The 21,363-nt window shown below is 43.8% G+C and overlaps 2 protein-coding genes across 7 annotated transcripts in view; one reads left to right on the forward strand and one right to left on the reverse strand.

The window, feature by feature from the left end:
* The first annotated feature begins 214 nt into the window (after positions 1–214).
* LOC101348721 (small integral membrane protein 4) lies at positions 215–5,192 on the forward strand. 2 transcript variants are annotated; one of them, XM_023734101.1, is made up of 3 exons: positions 215–447; positions 3,367–3,496; positions 3,804–5,192. In XM_023734101.1, exons 1-2 carry the CDS (start codon positions 297–299, stop codon positions 3,456–3,458), a joined length of 243 nt encoding a protein of 80 aa, XP_023589869.1. In that variant the 5' UTR covers positions 215–296; the 3' UTR covers positions 3,459–3,496; positions 3,804–5,192. The 2 variants fall into 2 exon arrangements, with proteins under 2 accessions (XP_023589869.1, XP_004368802.1); XM_004368745.3 differs by having other exon boundaries at positions 3,367–5,192.
* Positions 5,193–9,035: 3,843 nt separating this feature from the next.
* The window catches only part of PBRM1 (polybromo 1), an 83,363-nt gene continuing 71,035 nt past the window's right edge, over positions 9,036–21,363 (reverse strand). For 3 of the 5 annotated variants that reach the window (XM_023727242.1, XM_023727240.1, XM_023727261.1), the window contains 6 exons: positions 20,754–20,955; positions 17,283–17,447; positions 13,770–13,925; positions 10,716–10,786; positions 10,390–10,606; positions 9,060–9,431 (listed from right to left, as the gene is read on the reverse strand). In XM_023727242.1, the coding sequence (XP_023583010.1) occupies positions 9,259–9,431; positions 10,390–10,606; positions 10,716–10,786; positions 13,770–13,925; positions 17,283–17,447; positions 20,754–20,955 (984 nt within the window). In that variant the 3' untranslated portion in view covers positions 9,060–9,258. Of the gene's footprint in view, positions 9,432–10,389; positions 10,607–10,715; positions 10,787–13,769; positions 13,926–17,282; positions 17,448–20,753; positions 20,956–21,363 lie in introns of all 5 variants that reach the window. The other 2 variants (XM_023727258.1, XM_023727251.1) reach the window with 1 other exon arrangement.

Genomic DNA, 21,363 nt, shown 5'->3' on the forward strand with positions numbered 1-21,363 from the left:
CGGCTGCGCGGCTTCGCTCAGTCTGGGTTTGGCCTCACGGAGCATGCGCACCCCACCGTACTCTGATTGGCGAATCGGCGAGCCCCGCCGCACTCTGATTGGCGGAGCCACTGCCCCGCAGGGTTCCGCACTCGCCCGGCGGCGGAGCAGAGTCGGTCGAGCAGCGCTGGGCCTGCAAAACCGGGCGAGGGCTGGCAGGGCGGTCTCGACCCTGTCTGTGCGCACCAAGCCAAGGGCAGGAGCAGCTCCAGTCGCGCCTGGTTCCGCCGTACCCATCTCCACGACCTTGGTCTAGCATGTTCTCCAGGGCCCCGGTGAGGCGAGTTCTGCAGTGGGTTCCCGGGAAGGAGCGACTCGGCATCTACAGGTTCCTGCCTTTCTTTTTTGTCCTCGGAGCAGCGATGGAATGGATCATGATCAAAGTGCGCGTGGGACAGGAGACTTTCTGTAAGTGGGGGTGAGGCAGCTTCGGTTCCATTTCAGGAAGGCATGGGGCAGCAGAGGGCCCGTTTCCCTGGGCGCATTCTTAGATTGCAGACAACTCCTTGCACTCGGCGCTCCAGAGCTGAGCTGCTTTAACCTTGTAGGAAGGGCAAGTGCAGTTCTATTCGCTTGGTCCTGGAGACCGGCCCGGGCTCTCCTGTAAGCGGGCGACAAAGGCACATTGACGTCCAACCTTGAGACCTTTCCTGCACTTGAGAGGGCACGTGCCGTCAGGCCGCCTCGTCGTAAGCCTGCCCTTCCTGCTCATGCTGGTGACACTGTTTGGGTTCCGAGGAACAGATTTCAAGGGGTGGATCCTGGGAACTCAGGAAAACTATTAACTACCTGTCAGGCACCCCCCCTCCCCACCCCCGGCCTCTTCAGTCCGAACTCTGGAGGGAGCTGGTCTGCCTGGCTTAGCCAGTTGCCACTGTCTTTACAGGGCGAAGTCATTGGCACCGGCTTCTTGGCCTGTGGGTCAGATGCCCAGCACTGTGAAAAGAATGTCTGGCATTGCTTTGCTGAGCAGTTCTTTGGAGGAAGCCTTTCCCAACCCCTAGGCCCTTTCTGCTTTGCCCCTCTGCTGAAACACTGTATCCCCTTGGAATTGCTAACCCTCATTTTGCTATTACATTAGTGCTAAAATTTTCCGCCTTTTGTTCATCCATTCATTAATATTTAACAAGCACCTAGGAGAGGATATGTGAGTCCCTGGGCGGTGCAAACGGTTAACACACTCAGCTGCTAATCAAAAGGTTGGTGGTTTGAGTCCGCCCAGAGGTGCCTTGGAAGAAAGGCCTGGTGATCTACTCTGAAAAATCAGCCATTGAAAACCCTACGGAGCCCAGTTCTACTCTGACACACATACTGTCCCTATGAGTTAGCTTGATGAGATGATGTAATGAACAAGGCAGAGGGTCCCTCACCCCTGAAGAACTCTAATGGAAAAGACATTGTAAAGACAGTTACCATAAAGTATTATCAGTGCTGTGACAGGGAAGGAGGGGCGGGGCTGTGGATGGTATAGGGAAGGCTTCCTGGAGGAGTTACCATGTCAGCCAGGAGCTGAAGAGTCAGCTGGATGGACTGTGCTGTGTTTGAGGGACTGAAGCTGGTGAGCAGAGTGAAGGGTGATGTGGTTAGAAAGGTGCCTGGGTAAGGCCACAGAGGGACAGGAGAACTAAGAATGCAAAGAGCTGAAGGGTTTTAAGCAGCAGATTACATGTCTGGGGAGTGGCTCCTAGTGGAGAAGAGATTGGCAGGAACATTTAGGCTGTGTGGTGTCCAAGTCTGAGATGTGGCCTGTTCTAGGGTGGGGCGGAGAGCGCCCTGGAGGTAGAGGTGACAGCTTGGTGACTGACAGGAGATGAGGGAGGAGGTGGGGCTTCCGGTGGCACAGTTGGAGCTGGGGAGTACCTTTTGTCCAGGTGAGGAACACAGGCAGGCTGATCCTGGGTTCCATTCTGGACGTGCTGAGCTGGAGATGGTTACACAGATCTGAAGCTCGGGAGGCAGATCTGGGCCAGAGATCTGGATTTGTGGGTCATTCACAAGCGGATGGCAATGAAAGCCAAAGGAGTCAAACCCTGACATTTGAAGGGTGCCTAAGAACGGCCAGAGAGGTGAGGAGGAAAACCATGAGCAAGTGTGACTCTTGAAGGAGGCAGATTCTGGAGGTAACACGTCCCAGGAAGGGAAAGACTTGATATGCAAATGCTGATCCTGTGATGGGGGATGGAGAGGCTGGAAATACCTTGGGTCTTGAGATGAGAGCAGGGCAGTAGGAGTAGCCCTTGGAAGTTAGCTGAAGAGTTTTTCACAGACGATTTCTTTCTGTGAAGTAAGACTTTCTGGCCATTCAGCGGTCAGGGTCATGGCTGAGGAAACAGGATTGTGGTGTCACCATGGACCCAGTTAGATGTGCCACTTGGCTCTGCAGCACCCAGCAAGCTGGGTGAGGTGCCGAGAAGAGAGGAAGTTGGATTCATTGGGGTTGAGGTTTTGTGGGTCTGTCAAGAAGTTAAGATACCGACAAGAGAGTGGAGGAATTTCTGCTGTCTTGGGTGGGAAGAGAGAACAAGAAGGCTAAGAGGGAAGACAGGGGCCAAGGGCTTAAGGAGGAAGTTGGTGGGGTCCAAGGACAGGAGGGCTAGAAGGTGGTAGCAGTTGTGATCATAGAGCAGAATACTTGAATTTATTACTTCAGAGGGACACTGCAAATGGATTGCAGAAGCTAGGGACTTGGCCAAGAGGCCAGAGAGGGGAAGGCCACATCCCTGTGTGTAGTGGTGCCTGGGGAGACGGGAGTGGACAGGGTCAAGAAGTCTGAACTAGATGCCAGAGTTCTCAGGGACTGAGGGGAGGGATGGAAAGCAGTTTGCCATGCAGAGCTGGCATGAGTCCCAAAGGGTTTTTTACATGAGGGTGGAGAATCAAGCCTGGAAAAGTAGCAGCTGAGAGAAAGGAAACTGACCTCACCTCGTGGCCCTGAGGTTCCTGGGTGTGGGAGAGGGAGCAGTTACCACGGAGAGCTGCAGGGCAAGAGGTGCCTTTAGGGGTCCAGGTTTGAGTTAGGAAGGAGGATTTCAGAGAGCAGAATAGAAACGGAGGAAAAGGAGGTCTTAAACACTGCTAAGAGGTGTGCTAGGAACTCACTCGATGGTTACAGGGTTCCTGTCTTTGAAGCCGTGACTCCTATTAACGTCCAGAGCTCCATTAACAGTCCTTATTTAACTTGATTTGTCTGATTTAGACATTAACGTTGAGATTCAGAAATAGGTGATAGACCTGGACTATTGCTTGAACTACTCTACTCAGATCTGAGAACTTTTAATTCCTTGGTTTCTTAAAAATCTAAATAAGCAAAATTTTTGTTTGATACAGATGATGTCTACCGTAGAAAAGCCTCAGAAAGACAGTATCAAAGAAGGCTGGAGGACGCCCCGGAGACTGAAGTCCAGCAGTCCATGAAGTGAATGGAAACTTCACTGCTGGTTTCAGCGCCCTTACAGATGTACTTTCCAGACTTCTTGTTCTTAGACAGCTTGTCCCTCAGCAGCTGCACAGTATTCCAGCAACTGCCTTTACAAAGAAGTTTTATGGTTTTACAGTTTCTGCGTAAACACTCCTCAACTTACTGTTGCACAGCACTTGAGGGAAAATTGTTTCCTCCTAAAATACACCCATCCATTGAACCTAGTCCATGAAATATTTTAAAATAATTCAAGGATCAACCAGGATGCTTTTCAGTGCAGTCTGAATAATTTGTGAAGTCCTTTGTTTTTGGACAACAAATGATAACCTTCTTTGCTTTTTTGCAGGATTCAAATTTAATCATGACATAAAAGACCTTGCCCATTGTGAGATCATTTACCAGGATAAATAATTATGCAGATAGCATTTCTGCTGGCTCCCACGTTGTAAACATTTTGCTAGAGTGGCGGGAGGTCTTGACTGTGCACATTACTCCTGGCAAGTGCTCTCGTGAACAGAAGTGGCCTCGTCCCTTGCTTGTCTTCACTGACACAGGAGGCTGGACCTCCGTAAGGACTCCTCTGTACGCTGCTGCTGCTTTCATCCAGCTGCCAAGTGAAAAAAACTTGCTCCTTCTGTAAGGAAGTGAACCTACCCAGTGTAAAGCATCCACAGACTGAACTAAACCAGAAGTTCAATCTGTTGGAAGAGATTTTGCAATCTGACCCAGAATAAGTTTGGGTCAGCTGGTGAAAAAGCAAAGGCATCTTTCCATGCTTGGATAAGCACGTCCAACATCCTTTCAAACAAGAAAGCATCTATTAGAGAAGACTAAGTTTCAAGATAGTTTCTAACTATTGCTCATGAATAAGCAAGCAGATGCTTAAAGCCACAGGGCATCCTCAAGCTAATGATCTCTGCCACAAACGTTATCTTTCTAAAAAGTTTCTCAATTTTTGTTTTCTTCCAATTTTAGTTCATTTGCGTTAGAACCAATGCACTGTGCATAAGAACCACTGACTCCTCAGACTCAGCAAAGCGCCACCTACGGCAGGCTCAGTCACTGCCAGCGATGGCCTGAGTGTGAAAGTCAGGGGAGACCAGCAGCACCGGGGGGAGGAACGTGGCCCATCACAGCCTCACACGCAGTCACGTTACCTAAAGAGTTTGCAGTGAACCTAACCCGACAGACATTTTTGTTGACTGCTGCACAAGAAATTAAAATTGTGGTGATGAAGCTTTCCTCTCAACTGTGTGGTCTTATTTCATGTTCCCTCCCCCTGCCCCAGCTTTACAGAATATGTAACATACACACCTCTTACGGCAACTAGAGTAATAAAACCATCACCCACCTTCTCCACCACAGCATTTCCAACATGCAGCGGCGGTTGTGGGTTCATTCCCAGGTCCATCACCCTGCTTCCACCCCTGAGGGAACCACTAGCCTGAGTTCTGTGCTAACCTGCCCTAGGGTTTCCTCTCCATTTGTTTTCCATTTCAGCGTTGATTTGCTGAAGGACAATGCCTGACTATTAAACTGAAGAAACTTTCAGAGCATGTTAGTTTGGATGCTACAGAGTAAGACAGATCTGTGTCAGCTAAGCTACAATCCTTTTTAACTTTGCCTCAAACATTTTTTTAACTCCCCTACTAGGAATATAAGGAGCCCTCCCTGGTGGTGGCACAGTGGTTAAACACTCGGCTGCTAACTGAAAGGTTGGCGGTATGAACCCACCAGCCGCTCCATGGGAGAAAAATGTGGCAGTCTGCTTCCATAAAGATTTACAGCCTGGGAAACCATATGGGGCAGTTCTACTCTGTCCTATAGGGTCGCTATGAGTCGGAATCGACTCGATGGCAGTGGATTTTGGTACTAGGGATATGATTCTACTCATTAGACATTGGAACTTAATGATTTAAAGTCAAAACAGCAATGCTCTTCTATGCTGATTGGAGAACAGCAGTTCCCCCTACAGTTAATGACAAGGTAAAAAATTTTAAGAAAAGATAACCCAAATTTCAAAAATTACAGCAATTATTTTATAATGACAAACATTTAATTAGCACTTATTGTTAGAAATCTACCTCTACTGTGGTGTTGGGAAAGAATAGGGGCTTTGGAGCCTCACTTTATTATCTGGATTAATATGGAAAGTCTGGCACATAGTAAACACTAAGTGAGGGCTATTTTTGTTTCTCTAGCAGTCCTTTTTGGAAGTCTTATCTAAATTGCTGATGTTATAACTTAATCACAATATCTCTCTTCTTAAAAAATACATACCTCGACAATGGTGTTTTCCAAAGCAACTTCTCTCCTAGTAAAGCAATACTAGGGCTTAGTCTTCAGATGTATATTAAATTTGGAATTTCTTGCCACATTTATGTGCAATCCACAACACATGAATACCACATCTATCTTGGGGAAAGATACAGTCTACTAAATTGATTGGTTCTGCACTTCCATTCAGCTGGCCTAGCACATTTCCAAACTAAAAAGGAACAATACTACTCAGCATTACCTCCTTCTACAGTGCTCAGCTGGAATGTTTCTACATTAACAATCATTCAAAATACGCTCCTGAACATAGATAACAGTATAGCCCTCAACTCTCAGGAGAACAGAACCACAGGGATTTGCAAAGTGATATTAGAGAAAAACGGTTGATTTTACCAACACTTTCTGTTAAAAGTGTGGTTGTGTTTTAAGAGCTTATAAACCTGTTAAAGATACACCTGGGCCATCTGCCTCTTCTGTACCCAGACAAGCTATTTGGGGTGGATTACACTGCTTTCCTCACCTTCCACCCTCCGCAACACTCTCTTCAATCTTAACTTCAACCTGCATCTCTGGCCCTGCTGAAGACTCATTAGGAATTCTTTGGCCACCAGCCTGAGAGCACTGGTGGGGCACTGCAGGCCGCAGTCTGACTACATTCAGCCCGTGTTAACACAGCCTGAGTCCTGAACCGGGGGTCTGGACACACCTTCACCTGCACCCAAGGAGCTTTCTTTTTTCCCTTAAAATGGCAGCTGTGTCCCTGTCAGCATGTTATCAGTGCTTGCAGGAATGAAATCTGCTTGAAACTAACATTGGACACAAGCTTTAACAGAACCACCAAATCTGGTTAATCCAAATCACTTTGCAAACTCCATTTTTATTTGGGTTAAAAAGCTTTAGATGAACAAACATATGATACATACATGTTATAAGACTAGTTACCACTCAAACCTTTTTTGATACAGAAAATAGAATAAACCAAGTTTTAATCAGGTCTGAAAATGTTCAAGCTGAAAAGTCATCAACACCAACTTGGAGATTTTACACAAATGACCCCCCCCTCAATTCCTCCTCATAGGAAGGGAAGGGCGGGTTAAAAAAAAAAAAAACGGTCTTTTAAATTAGTTGGCCGACAAACATACTATTTTAAACCTAAAGGTTTGTCCCCCACATAAACAAAAGACTTCTCCACATGAACTCACATTTGAAAACAGGCCATTATACTTTCTAAGCCACATCACTACAGGTCCAAAAACTCATGAAGAAAAGATGTATAGTTCACTTGCACTTTCTTAAGCTAGGACATTTTTTTTTTCCTTTTCTTTTTTGGAGTTAGGGATGGAATTTTAAATGGCAGATTTTAAATCGTATATCCTAAATACTAACTGATATACTCCAAGTTAATATACAGAAAGACATGATTCTAAAATAAATACATATATATATATATAGTTTTCTTTTTTTCAACTTGATTAAGGCCTGCCTGGTGGCCCCTGGCCCAGCTCTGCACTGCCTCAGGGACGCCCTGGCTGGATCTATGATTCCTCCAGCACCTCTTGGTGCCAGTGGGGAGCCTGGAGGAGGAGTGCTCTGGCTTCTAATGCCCCATGTAGCCCAAACTGAAGAGTTTTTAGAGGCTTCCCAAAGAAGTCTTATCCAGACCTTAAAAAGGGAAATAAAATGAATGCATGAAATAAATAAATAACTTAACCAAAATTAAATTTCAGGTTCTTTGGTGTAATTCAAGGATGGCTAGAAATAAAAGAATCTGTATTATAAAGTTCATGAGTCAGTGACCCAAAGAACAAGGACTGAGGCTTTCTTTGTCTGATTCAGTTTAACAATAAGGTACTGACATAGAACTGCAGTATATTTTTAAAAATTATTTAAAATACTTGATGCAAACTGAGATCCAGTGGTTGACTACAGGCAATTAAGTTGCAAGGGCCTCCTATATTTAAAGTATCTAGACAACAAGAGACTTTTCCTCATTCTATACTTGTCCTCATGATTTAGTAAGAACGGTAATTAAACATCCAGTTACTGATCCATACCAGATTAAAAGAAAAAATGTATCCTCTCTCAGAGTCACTCTCAACTTGCAAACAGCAGTGGAAACTCCACCACGAAGGCAACCACCCTGTTCCACTGAAACAGGTTTTAAAAATACAGGCCCCAAGTGAAGTAATGTTCTCTGGTGGATGCTGTCTACCTGTCTGAACATCATACATTGCCTCTAAATGTTTATTCTAGGGTCATATAAGAAAGAGGGTCATCAAACCCAAGGGCTTAGGATCTGTAATCGTCTTTTTAGTGAGCATTTTCTTAAATTTTGATTCTTTTCTCCTGAAATTCAAAACTATAAGCTCAATTTTAAATATTTTAGAAAGCCTTCAATTTCCCATTGAGAATTACAACCCTGAAACTTGGGAGAGAAAAATGGCCACATCTGATAATGAGGAACTAAAGAACGACAGAACATTGGCATGGGCGGCAATCCAGCCATTCACAACTGTGCTCCTGATGTGGCTCACGTCCAGCTACACACCCCTTCCCTCTGTTAGGTTAGGTGTTATGCTCAGAAGGAAATCAACTCCACGCACACCTCAACGCTTTCTTCAAGATGAACTTCTATGTTTTCCAACGTACCAAATTTAAAAATTTTAAATTATTTAACATGGATAAGCATAAACTGGGAACTCCTTATAAACAGTTCAAAAGTACCCTTAAACTTACCTGCCAAGACTAAATATTATTCAGGGCTGTGCACATCTTCTGCAAAAAAAGCTGACATCACAGACGTTTTATGCAGCACGAAAAGACGTGCCTCTCCCTCTGGTGACCGGGAGGGGTGCGGCTGCAGAAGGGTGCACAGCACTGACTTCGGGCCCCTGCAGCAAGCCTTAGGGTCCACAGAGCAAACTGCCCCGAGTCTGCCAAACACCTAGAACCTAAGGAACAACCTTTCAGAGAAAGCACTCCATTTCACCTGGGAGCAACAGCTTTTGTGGAAAGTGGCTTAAGATATTCAGGCACACAGAACAGACACAAACACACTTCCCTCTCTCAGATGTAAACTAGGACCAACTTCACATTTCACTGTCGATTTAAACTAATCTGTAAACTGTCATGTGTGTGTTTTTTTCATTTTGTTTGTTCTTTTATAAAAAAAACAAAAACCCCAAGCCAAGAAAAAACCTTTGATGGTTTCAGTTCCATGGCAACAAGTAAAAAGATAAAACTTCAAGTCTACATATACAACCAATTATGAAACTGGTTTTAAACGAAGGAAACATATGCAAAAAAAATCTTTCTGTGTATTTGATAAAGTCAACTTAATATAACAAAAACAAATTGAAATAGCTTATTAAAAGTGTCCTTATATAAAAATGGCCTTGTGATGTACAATAAAATGCAATAAAAATTATCATCCTTTGATCCTTCCCCCCACCCCCAGTAACTAAAATGGCTACTGTTCCACAAAACTCTTTTATGCTTCTATAAAAGAAACGTAATTGATGAGATTAAACGTTTTCTAGGTTGTATGCTTGGCGAATGTTAAGGGTGTCTCGGAGCATCAAATCCCGAAGGCGCCAGAGAGCATCTGCCATGGTGGTGTGGGCCCCTTTACTTTTCAGCCAATGAGAGGGTAGGCGGCTCTCCTGTTCTTTCGACAAATGGACATCACGTCTTCTAGCTGAAAATTAAAGTGCAGACAGATAAATATAAATTGGAATTGTTTTTTTAATAAATTGGAATTTTAAGGTGACAAATTTTCCTTCAGGACTAAAGTCTGATTTATCCAAACACAGAATTAAATATTATAAACTTCAACTCTGCAGAATATTTCCAAGCAAACTTCCTGTATCATTTTATTAGGCATCTTGGTTTTTAGAAAAATATTTCACTCTGGTTTGAGACTACCCACTGGCAGCATCCTTGGCAAGAATGTCTCATGGCTGCTATATGCTTTGCATTTCAGAAATTATCTAATTTACAACGACTTCGCTATAGAGCTGCATGATTTAACACAACTCTCCGCTAGAATGGGAACGTAAGAGTTGCAAACGCCTGAAAGATCTAATCATTAATATTTTGTTGGAGTCACCCCTGATATTTAATAATTACTTCAAAGATAAATATGTGAAGGAAGGGAAAACATACCTACTACTCTTGAAAGAAATCAAATTTGGTTTAGAAACAAAGAACAAGTAGAAACTTCCAAATTTCTCTCCAGAAACTAGGCAAGTACTTTGTATGTACTGAAACAACATTAAGTCTGCTGAACTAAATGAACAGCTTTTTAGCTCAATGGGAACATATTTTCCAATCATTTTTTTTCACTGAGGCAAAATAATAATTTTTAATTTACCCATATGCATCTATATGCCTGAAAAATAATCAGAAAAATTCAGAATGTACTTAAAAAGGTGGCAGCGACATTTATGGCAAAACTAAGCTTTGAAATTTAGCAAAAAAATGTTTTCAGTGTATATTAATATGCAAAGAAGCTCCAAATCCTTCTATTAAATGTATTATTTATTTGTTTCTATAATAACAATGGATAATGTTTATCCTATGATACAACATGCCAACAGCAGCAAGGGACCGTGAGGAACTGCGCATTTTGCCAAGGCTTAAAGGCCTCTCCTTACCTGCCAGCGTCTGGTCCCATTTGCTAATGCTGCTGGACTCAGCACTGAGTCCTTCAATGTATTTCAGATAGGCCTCTGAGTGGAGAAGCCGCTGGGTCTTCGGTGGCGGAGCCACAAACATGGGTGTTGTCGGCTGCTGTATGACAGGTGGGGCAGCTGGATGCGGGCTGGGATATGGAGGCGGTGCCTGCTGCCCTGGAGGCCCCAAAACTCCCACCTGAAAGAGCACGGGACCACATGGTGAGGCAGAAAGATACTCTGCACATGCTCAGAGAGAAAAGGACTGGAACTGTGTGCAGTCCTAGAAGGTCAAACGGGAGGCTCACCTGCTGTCCATATGGACTTCCACTTGGTGCTGGAGTCCCTACCATAGGGGCCACTCCTTGGTGCATCACACCTATAATTCAGAATGCAGTGCACAATTAGAGTCTCTGGGACTGAGGGGATGAAAACTACTGTCTGATAAGAAATGATGTCACTGATAATGCCACCCTGTGGACCTCTGTCCTTAAGTCTTGAGGATAGGAAACCTAACCACCCAAAACAGGATGCAGCATTTAAACAGAAACTTTACATTCTTTTGTTTCTAGATACTTTAAGTACAGAGCTGGTACAACCTGTCACATGTACATCAATTACTCATGGCTTAGAAAATGATTTAAACCTCGTATGGAATTCTAGAAATATTTCCCAGGTAAGCTATAGTCAGAACACAATGCTATTTTCAAGGTATTTTTCTTCTGACAACAGATTCTGCAGCACCTGAAGCCTGTGTTCAATCTCAGCAGTAACGGCATTGGAGTCAGGCTCAGCAGTGCACAACGTGCTCGGCCAGCAGGGGCCCGAGGGAAGAGGCTGGGCAAGTGCTTGGTGAAATGAGCTCCGCTGATGCTGGACACACACCCTTGCTGTCCCCCTGCAGGTCGCCAGCACCTCTGGTTCTAACTGGACACACTAGTGCTGGCTGAGAGGCCACTTTCGTCTGCTAGGGCAGCTCTTTGAAGAGGAAGCATTTGGGAGCAGAGCAGCCTCACTGCTATCGCTTCAAATGCAAAATGACAAAAGAACGAAGAAGGAGAGACTTCAGAACCCCTAGGACGGACAGCTATACTACACCTCTGGTGATAACTTTGTACACTTCCCTTGGCGACTTCTCACAAGCAATTGCTGTCTCACAGGTGCTAGCTGACAACAGCGAGATGACTCAATTTAGTGTCTCAGGCCATTCTAATCTCAGGACCATCCTTTCACTAACCTGGTAAAACACAAAAATAGGCAAGGAGCCCATTCATTCAAAACTAACAAACCACAACCAAAAACCCTGGTGAGTTGCTCCTCAAACCCCAAACAAGTCGTGCTGGCTGCAAGAAGAACTGAGAGGCGCTACCTTCATTCTACAGCGGATTTAAAATGCTGATCTTTCAACCATGCAGAGAGGGAGCCCACAAGCGTAAGGTCCAGAATTGCTAGACGCCACTTCTAGGAAGATTAGATGTCCTCTTATTTGCTTAAGAGAAAATACTGAGCAAAACAAGCTTTGTGTTTACAAAGCAGAGGTTTTAATATTCCAAGTACCCAGAAGGGTGGCTGGACCACCATAGGAGGCTCCTAACGATTCTTTGTGACCAAATGAAGAAGGTGTGGTGGGTAAGCTGCTGCTCCAGCAACATATTAGCCCCTGGCCCCCAGGACACTCACCTCCATTACAACTCACAACACAGTGGGCTCCCTAAGCTGCCTGTATCAGTGCTTTCCAGGGCACCACAAACAAATCAGCAAGTCCTTCTGCTGCCTCTGTTTGCAAACACCATGCAAGGGACAGCCGCTGAGAGTGTGAGTGCAGTCTCCAGGCAGCTCCCTGCATCCTCTCACGGCCCGATCAGACGTGTGTGTCCAGGCACTCAGGGGGTTCTTTCCTGTGTCCCTGACAGTGACCAGGCGTACTGGGCATCCTTTAAAGGCAATTTAGAAACTAGAGAAGGAGGGAAGGAGGACAGCTGAGCCTCAATACTCACCAAAAGCCATCTGTTACCTAGAGGCTCTTAGCGGGAGCTCCCACTGAGTACCACGTGTACCTCAAAGGTGTCCACTCGGACCTGGTCTTACTGACGCAGTGAGACACCTTGTGCCCGGGTGAGCGCACAGAATTCAGGCCAATTCTGCCTGCTACACGTGAGCACCTGTCTCACAACTGATGCCTCCTGCAGCAACTCCTGGCACACCATCTGCTCCAGTTTTATAAGGAAGCGCTCACCCACACAAACATCTTCTCTAGGTACATCTGGAGCAAACACTTCTGTGGAGTTATGACCATTCTCTAAGCAACAGCCCCACAGAGGTCGGCCAGAGCACCAGGCCAGGCCACTGCTGGGCCTACCCTCTGAAGCATCATCTGGAACCTGTACAGCCCTGTGACTGGTATGTCTAACATTGGTGTAAGCAAATCTTAGCTGACATTTAAAGTAATAGACCAAGTGCTATTCCAAGTCATCTAAAAGTCACATTCCCTTCAATTAGATTACAGATAAGAGTCAGGTTTTGTGCACATGATGACAATTAATAGGGGAACTTGTGATTTTCCTTTCATTTAAATATTTAAAAAATAATCTTTCAACTTGTTAATTCATTATAAACTAAAAATGAATACAGCCATTTCTGGACTCCACTTCTATGTTTCTATATAAAACAACGTTGCGCTTCTGCTGACAAACAAACCAATGTCTACAATTAGGAGGGCTATGCTCTTCTCTAAAACGGGATGTCATGATTCTCAGGGGACTCAGATACTGAAAACTAGTTCAGTGCAAATTCATCCCCTCCTTCCCTTTTTGTTCCCAAGACTGACTGACCAAAGAACTTCTGAAGAGCTCTATGTTAGCAACCTCCCCTTAAAAAGCTGCTTGAGGAGAAAGAGACGGAGCAGCGACTCTACACAGAAGACCCTGTGAGATAAGAATTGCACCAGAGGAAGAAATGCACCCAGGAACACTATGTGCTTTTATATGGGTCTCTCGACAGGCAATTTGGGAAATTTCATTCACTGATATGATGGCATGGCCTTCTAGGCTGTGTTTGGCTTTTCAAGCACATGTCAAATAGCATGAGTAATTATAGAATATGCCTCCTGCCTCTTGGTCTGCTGAGTCTGGCCTCTGCCATGTGTCCTATGCTGCTGCTTGGCAGCCAGGTGTCCGAGGGCACAGGTGTTGGACCACCTGCTCACACATAGTACAGGCCCTGCTGCTGACATCCCTAGGATTCTTCAGTGAGGGACGGCCTGGCCACAATGGGCAGCAGGTGCCTTCTGGAGCAACTGGCTGAGGGAGGAAGAAGAGAATATGAAGATGAGATTAACGAGTGAATGAAGATGAAGCTCTTACCCGGTGGTGGGATGCCCGGGAGGCCGGGCACACCTGGCGGAAGGTGGTGGGGTGGAGGCCCCCCAGGGTGAAGTGGCTGCATGCTGCCCATGCTAACAAGGCCATCAACTGGGCCCTGCAAAGGTGGAAGGCCTGGCGGATAGCCACCCATCATGCCTTGAAGGACACAACAAATTTCAGACATGCATCATTAACATGCAACATGAGCTAAGTAATAACAACACCCCCACATGCACTATCAATGAATAAAGCGCCCTTAGTACTGCATGATGTAACAGCAATTAGTGCAATTATTCTGTTGCAATAATGAACAAAATAAAAAGTTACAAATATGAAATATAACATTTCTGGATGAATTAGTACTTAGTATATTATTATTTGTAGTTATTTTTTCTGGGATAAATATGCTGCATGTTTTTGGTTAAATAATAATAAAGAGGAGTTCCAGTAACAGCCTTCCCAAGGTCATGATTATTACAAGCTGTTCAAACAGAGTGACCAGTTCTGCCGACTGCAATTCTAAATGAACAGTAGAAACCCCATCATTCCACTCTGCCACACTCATATGCCTATCATGGGTACACATGAGGGGAAATCGGAATGGGGGGAGATGAGGCACACAGTCCTGATCACAAAGCATGCTTCTCCAGCTTGGGGGCGAGAGTGTTTCAAGACTTCCACATCCACTCCTCTTTCCTTCTAGCCCACCTCTGTTGGTAAGAATGGATCATGCTCGGCCTTGAGCTGGGGAATAGCTTCTAAGAGCCATCACAATGAATGATGTTTCGTCTTCAGATCTCACAATGTGACAAAATAAAGATAAAATCTAAACCCCCCCAAGCCAACCAAAGCCCAGGTCACTGTCGTCTGCATGCAGACCTTACAGAGGGACAGCTGGAGAACCAGGCTCTGCTGACGTGGGAAAGGCCACTTGTCATCACCATCTCCAAGCTCACAAATACCCCCATGTGAACCTTCAGTTAACAGGAGCATTTTAATTGAGGTACAGAATTTCTGTGAACAGAGACTTTTACTCCTTTATTTTCTACATAACAAAATATTTTCTGCTGGCTAGGGAAGAAGTTCAGGAAACTAAGTGCTTCTAACAAAAAGGAGTTTAAGTAAGAAAATAATTGCAAAATGTCAAGGACTCACCTATCAGAAGACTTTTAAAGCCACACGACATTTTTTTAAACAAGAAAAACAACTTGACTTTTCTGGGGTTTGTGATGATTGCAATAACAGAAACACAAGGCTCCCCCCGAAACATAATCTCCTCTGGTCACAGCATCTCGTACAAAGGGAGGGCTGAGGGAGACCTGGCTGAAGCACTAGGGCCAAACCTCATTTTTACAAAACACTCTTTGTAAAGAGACCCTGGAGAACAGCAGAAATTTCCATTTTCTGAGAATTTTACTCTTCAACTTTCCCTGAAGAAATATTTGAAAGATATTTATTTACAAAAGTTTAGTCTTTTAAAGCTATGAGATTAATGAAAATTCTGAATTGATTCAGTCTGCTTCAATAGTCACATCTAAGCTGACTGAAAAACCTTAGTTACACAAACCAATAAAACAAAATTTTAAATGGCAATATCTCTATACATGAAATAGGACTGTGAGTTTCATTTTTAAAAATGAGAGCTCAGAGAGTAAACATTACTTTTGAACACACACCATCACTTAAACACGAGAAGATCCAATGCCACTTAACTACCTTTTAACCTCACCACCGAATATCACTTTTAAGGATAAGCAGGTGGGAATTGAAGAATGTTAGGAGGCTTTGCTTTCAATTACAAAAGCCCATCTGAACGCAGCCTTCATGGGCTGCGGTTGGAGAAGTTATGAATAACTGAAAGACACGACACTTGTCTTCATTAAACTGTACTTTGGCATTTATATCCCAGTCACATGTTCAAATGAGCTTCAATGCTTGTAAGCAAAGCTGGTCTCAGACAGCAACAAAGCTAACACTTGGGCCCTAAGCAACCTGTAAGTCCACGACAAATCTTCCTCTTAGCTGCAAAGTTCCCACTGTGGACCAAAGACTAGAGAGACTGCTTGCCCTTCACTCCCCAGACTGCAAAGCCTGGGCAGCACACTCTTAATAATGGAACAGGGACTTTCTAGAGAGGCCCACCCTCCTCACCCATCAGAGCTCTATGCTGTTATTCCCCGACAGGGAGCTAAAATGCTGCAGCTGCTGTTTTTTAATGTTTTTAGCTGTTTGTATTCATTTTGTTAATGTGTCCCTGGGTTTTTTAGTCAAGGGCACAGTGCTACAATATCACACATCAAATAGAACAAAACAGGAGCTCAACAAGGGAATTCTAACTTTCAAAGTCCCCATGTTCAAGGCCTGATTTCTAAAAACCTCTGGAACCCCATTAACCAAAATGGGCCATGGAATAGAGCAGGCGATTATGAGACTTGTTAGATCCACATCAGTCACACCCGAAGTACTGAAAGCCATGATTCAGATGTGCTTTGGCGAGGGCAACTGTGAGCTGAGCGACAGTGCGTTTGAGAACTTGCCATCACGAAAGTTAGGAGCGACAATGGAAAAGTTATCCTATGCTACTCTTCCTCAAAACAAAAATGAAAAAAGCAAAAACAAAAACAGCATTCCAACAAGCCTGCCTTGGACAACACTGTCTTGGACTCACTGTGAAAGAGGTTAGACAGCTTGTTTAGGAAGAAACACAGGTGGCTCTTAAGGATGTCACCTAGCTTGGAGAGATCACCAAGGAGGGACCCAAAGGAGGGAGGTGGTCTGCAGGGTTCTCATCAGACACATGTCAGACAAGGATATGAAATTCAAGAATAGCCAAATCTGCTATGGCCACCAAACCAGAGACAACACACACAAGCAAACCACATTCATCATTTTCTTTTTTTTAAATATGTGACTGGGATACTAACAGAAAATGCAGTTTAATGTAATCAAATAGAAAAGCATTACAGAGTGGGCACAATGAATTGAAAAGGACTTTGTATTCCATTTAGCAGTCATGCACATTGGTGACCAGAAAGGATTTAGAATTCATTGCCAAAAATCCTTTTAAATGGTCAGTCTTTTAAGAATGGCTGCAGCAGAACAAGGCAAACTGAATACTGGAATGAGACAGAAAATCAACACCACTTGAAGGCTGGTTTTGTGTTTTCTCTTGGGAGTCCCCCTAGAACAGAATTCAGGGTCTACTTATACTTTCTGCCATAGCGCTCTCTCAAGGGCAGTCTGGAGTGAAGAACATCGCCAGACCATGCCCACAGCCAGGGAAGAGCTAGCTGCTCCCTATCAGCTCCCCAGGGTTGGGCCCAGGGCCCATTTCTAGGGCAGAAAGGAGGCACTGTCCGTATGGGAGAGGCAATATAGGACGACACGGATGACTTCAAACTTGGAATCTGTCATGAGAAAAGGCTAGAGACTGTGGCCTACTCCTCACTGGAGAAAAAAAAAATGAAGGAATTTCTTAAAGTGGAAAAAAATGGTCTTAGCTCCTGTTTTTACCTGCAACAGGTGTCAACTGCTGATTGAGCATCCCCATTGGTGTTGGTGGTGGCACCACCCCCATGAGAGCCCCCACAGGGGTGCCTGCTCGGGGAGAAGCACTCGGCTGCTGTTGCTGTGCTGCTCGCTCTCTCTCCTGCTGCTCAGCAACTTTAGCTGCCCGCTCTGTAAAGGCATTTCAGATTTTCAATTCTGTTTTTAACCCAGGAATTCAAAATACCATCCATTGCATTCAACAGGACTAGTAAAAACACAGGCAACAGTTCTGTCTCAATGGAAGGAACAGTAGACGACTAGTCTCAACACAGGAGGAGTCGGGCCGATTTCACCTGGTAACCTAGAGTCCAGCTTTCCTATCCCATCTTGAGAACTGGTCTGCAAAGATTTCAAGAATGTTAAGACTGCAACACACATTCAGAAAGCACAGGTTTTATTTAAACACATCACCAGTGGAACCAACGTGGTTCATCTCACGAGGCACCTTGAAGATGAGAAGCGCTACCATTATTCTAGCATTGATAGCATTATAGATTATTTATAATTTCAACATGAAGCAATTCCATGGCCCATTATAATTTTTGGCACAATTGTTACTTACTATATTTTCCTGATTCCTTGCACCCAATTTTACTAAGATTTGAGGACTCTTGTCATTAGTGTCATGGGGTTTTAGCAGCTGAAGAAAATTAACTCTGTAAGGGAAAAGTAGCTCACTGCCTCCTCCACAATGTTTGAGGGAGAGTCAACAGCTAATTTCTACATTCTAATGAAGCAAAGAGGTCATGTTTAATAAACCCCAAGGGGAAAAATGCACGATACTCAAGGCTACAGTCATGGGAAGCAGGGAATTATATAGACACACATGTAGCAGTGGACAATGTACTGAGAAAACCAGGTTACCTGAAACTGAGCAATTCAATAATGACCATAAATCCTCCTAAATCAGCAAAAATTCCAGAATCCACTCTTATTTCATCCAAAATGCAAGAGAAGCATTTGCTCGTGCCAGTTCTGTGGCTGCTGAATATGCCCTGCTGCACTCTTCACTCCTTCTGTCCTCCACAGCCAGCACCCAAACGATCACATTCCCAGTCTTTTTGGGAGCTAGCAGGCTTGACCCTTACTAGAGAGGTCTAGTATTCCCAAAGCTCCTACAGTACAGGGTTTACTCTGCTTCACAATTCATACATAGGAAATCCTACTTTTCACATGGGCAAACGGAGGTTGGGAGATAGGTAATGACTTGTCCACGGTTACAGAGAGAATCGGCACCCTGTGGCCCTGACTCCTGATAATCACACGCCAACTGCCACACATTAACCCTCCAACATGGAATTCAAAAGGCTATGGCTGATCTAAGGGGGAAATCGCTCAAGGTCATATGGCTTTAAAGAAAATCGAGAAGCAACATCTCATTCTCCTTTGATGTAAGAATGTAAAAGTCAAGTCAAAGCTTCCTTGGCTGCGACAGAGTTGCTGTGTAGACTTATCATCACTCACTAACACTGTCCCAGATTACGGATCCCCTGTACAATGAGTGTGAGGGACAACCTGTTTCCTTGAGTTAGCAATGAAAAAAAAATACTGATGACCTAGACCCCCACATTAAATTCTAGTATTTTCATTACACAAATGACACAGTAAAATGGGAGCGCAAAAAAATGAAGCTGAAAAGGCAGAAAAATTCAGGCCTGTGGACTGCGTGTTGGACTACCTGTTGGCTTTTTCTGGGAGAAGACCAACTGGGGAACTGTCTTGGAAAACAGAATGAATAAACTAAGCCATCCAAAATCTAAACTTTGGGTATTGAATTCAATAGATCAGAATCCCCAAAGTTTACAGATTTTGTGTCTTAGGCAGACACTGGCTGACGTATATAAATCACCCTCACTAGATTCTCCCTGAAATTTCACAGACTCCCCTTTGAATTTGGGAGAATTTCCCAGAAGCCATTATTTCTCCTTCTCTTCAGCCCTGCCCCAGTGTTTTTACTTTTACTTTATCTCCAGATACATTTCTCTCTCCTGTTTATACTCTTAAGTAATCAGCCACCCAGTACTGACTTCATTTGCCCTGGGACAGGCTTTACACTCATGTTTGCTTAACTTTCAACACTCTTCCAACTGGGTGGTATATTTGGTCTGAACTTGATTAAGGTTAGAAATATCAGGGCTCCTCAAAGTTCTAGGTTCTCAAGGAACTGACTTGGCCTTCTCAAAGAATATTCTGTAATGTATTAGTTCTTCAGAATATCAACAGGTATTACATAAATACCTGGTCAAGTTTCAGAAAGTATCAGGTAATAAAAAATAAGTTTCTTTACTGTAGGTCTTACAGACTTTAACATAGGAATATGCACTAAGTTTCCAAGAGAGAAATTTGGAGTGCTTCTCAAACTAGTTTTGTCACAAAATGATTACTGGCTGAGCATCTTGCAGGATTAGGGTTATGCAGAAGATCCTTAGGGAAATCTGTCAGCTAATTTTATAATAATCAATCATTTGTAATTGAAAAAGTAAAATCTTCTTTTAAAGGTTTCTTTGAAGGTTTCATAAACTTTAATAAAAGAGGCAGCCTTAACAATTAATTTCTTTAAGTTTGCTGGAAAATAATTGATTTGGACCTGGCCAAGCAGAGTAACAGTTGACCACTGTAGGGAGGATGGCTTTACGTTTACAAAATGAACCAATATATAAAATTCTAAACAGAAAAAACACAATTCCAAGGGCAACAGTCCTTCCTAATCTGTTTACTACTTATTTCTTAATTAAAGCCATGCCTGATATTTTTTAAAAGAAAACAGAAAAAATCTTAAGTATTTGTCCCTAATGGCTAAGAACCACCAAATCCCTGAATGATAGCTCATGGTGCAAAATGATTTTATTGTAGAGTAATGGGAAAGTGAAGGCAGTTGAGCTTTATTAAAGAGACTTAAAAGTAGCTATGAATGCGAACACAGCTCCGGCCAGGGTTGGCCTAGGAAACCAAGCACCTCAGCCAAGCCTCAGCCTGGAGTTTAAACATACGGCTTATCAAGAGCCATAACAGAAGGTCACTGATTTTAAGGCACCCTTTCAGATAAAGTTTAATCAAAATTACACTTCACAACATTGTACAGTCATTCCCCAGCTCAACACATGTGTGCTTATAGGGTTCAGTGAAAAAGGAAATCATGCAATTTTTAAAAGCAAGATATTTTTGTTTGAGCAATTTTTTTTGGGGGGGGGGTGGGAAAAAAACAAAAAACAAAAAACACCACACCAGGATCAGAGGCCAAGTCAGGGGCAGCACTCTGCTCAGTCAGGACAAAGCTGGCATCTAAAATGCTGGATGGGTGCCGTTTGGGACAGTACCCAGCACAAAGTTGATGTGCAAGTGGAAAGAACAAGAAAGTAAAACCTGCCTACGCACGTGCATTCCTGAAAACATCCCCTCAGAAAGCTGAGCCAGTTATGACAAGTCTCTATTTACCTTCATATTCTGCCTTCTTGGCTGTCTCAAGGTTTCTCCATTCTGTCCCCACGAGTCTGCTGAGCTCCCCAAAAGAGTAGTCTGGGTGTTGAGCCTTAATCACAGCTCTCATCTCGCTGCTGAACAGGATGTAGCCACTCATGTTGATTTTCCGTTTGGACCCTTCCTTCTTTGCACTGCCCTTGGCAGACTTTGGGGTAGACTGTAAGACAGACAGCTCTTATAGCACATCAAAACACTGCATCTGATTAACTGCTCCAAGTTTCTGGAAACCAGGAACATGTGATCAATAGCTACTGTTTTCTAGACATGTTCAGTCTCTAGATGACCATTTTCTTGGTCAAAAGATACCTCTTCTTTGCCTCTTATCATGTAAGAAATAAATCAAAGTTTCAATGAATTCTATGACTGCAATCCGTAACCGTGACCTCACAATTAAGTCTTGGAAAAATTCCAAACGAGAAAAAAAAAACAAAAACCCAACAGGGATCACCTCAAACAAAACATGAGATTCTAAAGAGATTAAAAAGATATGGCACATGGGCAATAGAAGCTAAAGAGCAATAGGTGATATCATTCCTTACTGCTTTTCTTCAACACAAGGCAGGGA

The sequence above is a fragment of the Trichechus manatus genome, unplaced genomic scaffold, assembly GCF_000243295.1.
Source record: "Trichechus manatus latirostris isolate Lorelei unplaced genomic scaffold, TriManLat1.0 scaffold00001, whole genome shotgun sequence".
Lineage (NCBI taxonomy): Eukaryota > Metazoa > Chordata > Mammalia > Sirenia > Trichechidae > Trichechus > Trichechus manatus.